At 58.0% G+C, this 3,250-nt stretch overlaps 1 protein-coding gene across 2 annotated transcripts in view; it reads left to right on the top strand.

Moving 5' to 3' along the window:
• Window positions 1-1,594, top strand: part of ARAP1 (ArfGAP with RhoGAP domain, ankyrin repeat and PH domain 1) — a 41,941-nt gene extending 40,347 nt beyond the window's left edge. For both annotated transcript variants that reach the window (XM_028486083.2, XM_028486082.2), the window contains 2 exons: window positions 643-792; window positions 1,043-1,594. In XM_028486083.2, the coding sequence (XP_028341884.1) occupies window positions 643-792; window positions 1,043-1,060 (168 nt within the window). In that variant the 3' untranslated portion in view covers window positions 1,061-1,594. The remainder of the gene's footprint in view (window positions 1-642; window positions 793-1,042) is intronic.
• The last annotated feature ends 1,656 nt before the right edge of the window (window positions 1,595-3,250 follow it).

The raw sequence follows: 3,250 nt of genomic DNA, 5'->3' as shown, positions 1-3,250 counted from the left end.
CCCTCCCTCCCACCCTCCCTATCCCACCCCTCTAGGTGGTCACAAAGCACAGAGGTGATCTCCCTGTGCTATGCGGCAGCTTCCCACTAGCTATCTAATTTACATTTGGTAGTGTGTATATGTCCCTGCCACTCTCTCACTTTGTCACAGCTTACCCTTCCCCCTCCCCATATCCTCAAGTCCATGCCAAAACAGGTTTTTAAAATGAGAGCTCAGAATTGTTTGGGGAGAAGGGAGACAAAACTGTACCAGGGCTTGGGCTGAGCTTTTAGCCCTGAGCTTCCTGGTAGTCAAAGTCTAAAGGGAAACAGAGCAGATTCTAGAGTTTTCTTGGTTCCTGGTGAAAGGAAGCAGACATGTTCCTCTAGAACTGTTTTCTTGGCACTGCTTTCTTGGAGCGGTTTGTTTGTGGACCTAGAAATGAGGGTTGTTGAGTAACGTAATTGACTGGGCTTTGTGGGGGGGATACAGTCATGTTCTCCTAACAGCTGCTTCTCATATCGGCTCAGATCAAAGCTGAGGGTTTCGCTTCAGATCATAGCTGGAGGCATTTCTGGGAAGGGTGGGTGGATCCGGAGCTGAGTGTCTAGGCCAGCGAACCGAGCCCAGACCCCAACACCCCTCCTCTCCTCTGCTGCCCAGCACGACGGCCTGGTGTGGCCCTCAGAGCCCTCACGCGTGTCCCGGGCGGTGCCTGAGGTCCGGCTGGGCAGCGTTTCGCTGATCCCCCTGCGCGGCAGTGAGAATGAGATGCGCCGGAGCGTGGCTGCCTTTACTGCGGACCCCCTTTCTGTGAGTGGCTCTCCATCCCTGTGGGCAGGCGGCTGGGGACCTGGCTGGAGCCTGCCTTCCACCTGACTCACCACTGCTTCTCCTCTCTGAGTGCCCTCTGACCCTGTCCCTCCATCCTCAGTGGGAGTCCTGACAGGCCCCTTGGGTTCACCTGGTTCCCGGGAGACCCCTCTCTGCTGGCCCCTGACCCCTGCTCCCTGTGAGTCTTCACAACGTGCTCATGGAATCTGGACTTTGTGCCTTCCCACAGCTCCTCCGAAACGTCTGATCGCAGGTGGGACTCTGCCACCGTGAAGCCTTCGTGGGCAAGACGCCCTCATGGCCTGCATGCCTGGTGTGAGCCAGCAGGGGGCTCATGAGGAAGCCGCACCCCCAGACCCCTCATTCTGACTGCAGCCTGGGGTTCCCTGGCCAGGACATGGGGGGCAGGCAGCAGGGTCTGCCTGAGGAGGAATCCCTTACCTGCTCTGTCCAGGTGCTCAACCCTCCTGGCCTGGCCTGCTCCCCACCCCGGGTCACACACCCTGAGTTTAAGGGGTTGGAGAGATGGGCATCAGTGAGGCACTCTGGCGGACTGCCATCCTTTCAGAGTCTCAAGGCCCTGGGGCCCCCGCTGGAAGGGAGCCCACCCCTTTGCCACAGACTCCAGAATAGCTCTAAAGGAGCACTCAGCTGAGGTGGGGAGGGAGCTCTTAGGTAAATGTATACAGGGCTGAGAACTGGACTTGGGGGACTTTAGCCCCCCTTCTGGTCTGGGCTTACTGGGAGGGCCTAGGCTGCCCGGTGCCCCTTCCCCACTTTGGGGACCTTTTGATAATATAAATATATCTGTATATTTTATCCCCTGGTGCTGAGGTCTATGATTGGTTGGGGCTTTCAGGTGTCCCAGGGTAAGAGGGGACAGGAGGACAGGCACTCCAGAGGTGAGTGCCTTGGACCCTGAAGCTGGGGACCTGACCCTGCTGTCTCCAGGCCCTCAGCTGTTCAGATACTCTCCCCCTGCCCCAGACAGAGCCCCAGGCTGGCTCCAAGCTGTCCTCATTGTACTCCTGTGCAGCTGGCATGGGGATTGCTGGTCCTGACTCTGACCAGGACAGACCCCAGCTAGACTGAGTCCCTCTCCCTGCTGCAGCCTGATTCTGAGCCAGGGGCTGGTTGTGTGGCATGTGAGTGACTCAAGGTAGCTCGTCATCAGCCCTTCTAGAGACACAGGGTCACGGAGGGAGTGACAGGAGCTTTATTAAATTAGGAAGAAGGTCCTCAGGTTACCCTTGGCTCCTGTGCACACCCCTTCAGAGGTGCCCTGCCTTGGACCAGGAAGCTGCCCTCACTGGCCACTGCCTGGCCACCTCCAAGAAGACAAGGCCCTGGCAAGTGGGGCGGGCGATAAGCTGTTCAGAGACAAATTTGGGACTCCCTGGGAAGGTGCCAGATACCACATTCCGCCTCTGCCTAGAGCCTCATTACCAGCCTCTCTCCAGGGGCCCAGCGGGCAGACAGGCTGACCTCCCAGCCTCAGCATCAGCCACTGGAGCTGGGCAAGGTGGGTGGGGGCTGGGTCCCCCGACTTCTCACTGATCCAGTTCAGTGGGGAGGCCTGGATGCAGGTGGGGGTCTTGGTGGCCTGGACTCCATGTTCCTTGTTCCTGTCTCTCGGGAAGGGGAGGTAGATGCCAGACTGGAATGGGTTCTCTGGCCGGCTTCACAGGCTGGGACTAAGCCCCCCCCACCCTGAGTCTCCCACTTTTGTCCTGCCCTAGGTGGGCTGCTCCAGGCCAGGCTGACCATTCCACCTGCAGCCAGGAAAAGACCCTTGTTCAAGTGCTCAGGGGCTGGAATTCTTCCCTGGATCTGACCAGCTAACCCTGAGGCCCAGAGAAAGGGTGGGTGAGACTGGAGGCGCTCCCCTACTAGGCTGCCAAGTGTCCCTTGCCCCAGCTCAGGGACAGGCTGCAATGACCGTATTGGGCCACCAGGGGGCAGCCACGGACAACAACATTGCTGGGTCCCAGAACAGGTTCTGGAGGACCCCACGTCTTCTGTTGGAGTGTGGGGTGAGACCTGGTCCTCCCTGCCTTTGACCTCAGGGCTGGTGATACTCTGGAAGGCAGCACAATACAAGAAGTGCTTTGGACTCCCAGGCCGTTGGAACCCGAAGGAGGGAGGAAAGGCCTTTGTGGGTCAGTGCCTGTGTACTCTACGTACTGTCTCCTGGCAGAGGAAGAAAGCCCAGAGAAGGGAAGCGACTTGCCCAAGGTCATACAGCTCTTCTGAATCAGGGTTGAGGTCCATTTCCACTGCCCCATTTTGGGGGGTTCTCCTTCCTGATTCCAATTCTACTGTCTCCTCTCATAAGTGGCCCCATTTGTCCCCTGGGGAAGGGGATCTGAACTGTCAAGAGTTAATGATGCTTAAAGTGCTTTTCCTGGGGATCAGGGATGACATCCCAACAGGAGTC

Source organism: Physeter macrocephalus, unplaced genomic scaffold, assembly GCF_002837175.3.
Source record: "Physeter macrocephalus isolate SW-GA unplaced genomic scaffold, ASM283717v5 random_694, whole genome shotgun sequence".
In the NCBI taxonomy this organism is placed as follows: Eukaryota; Metazoa; Chordata; class Mammalia; order Artiodactyla; family Physeteridae; genus Physeter; species Physeter macrocephalus.
This window is presented reverse-complemented; position numbering and strand designations above follow the sequence as displayed.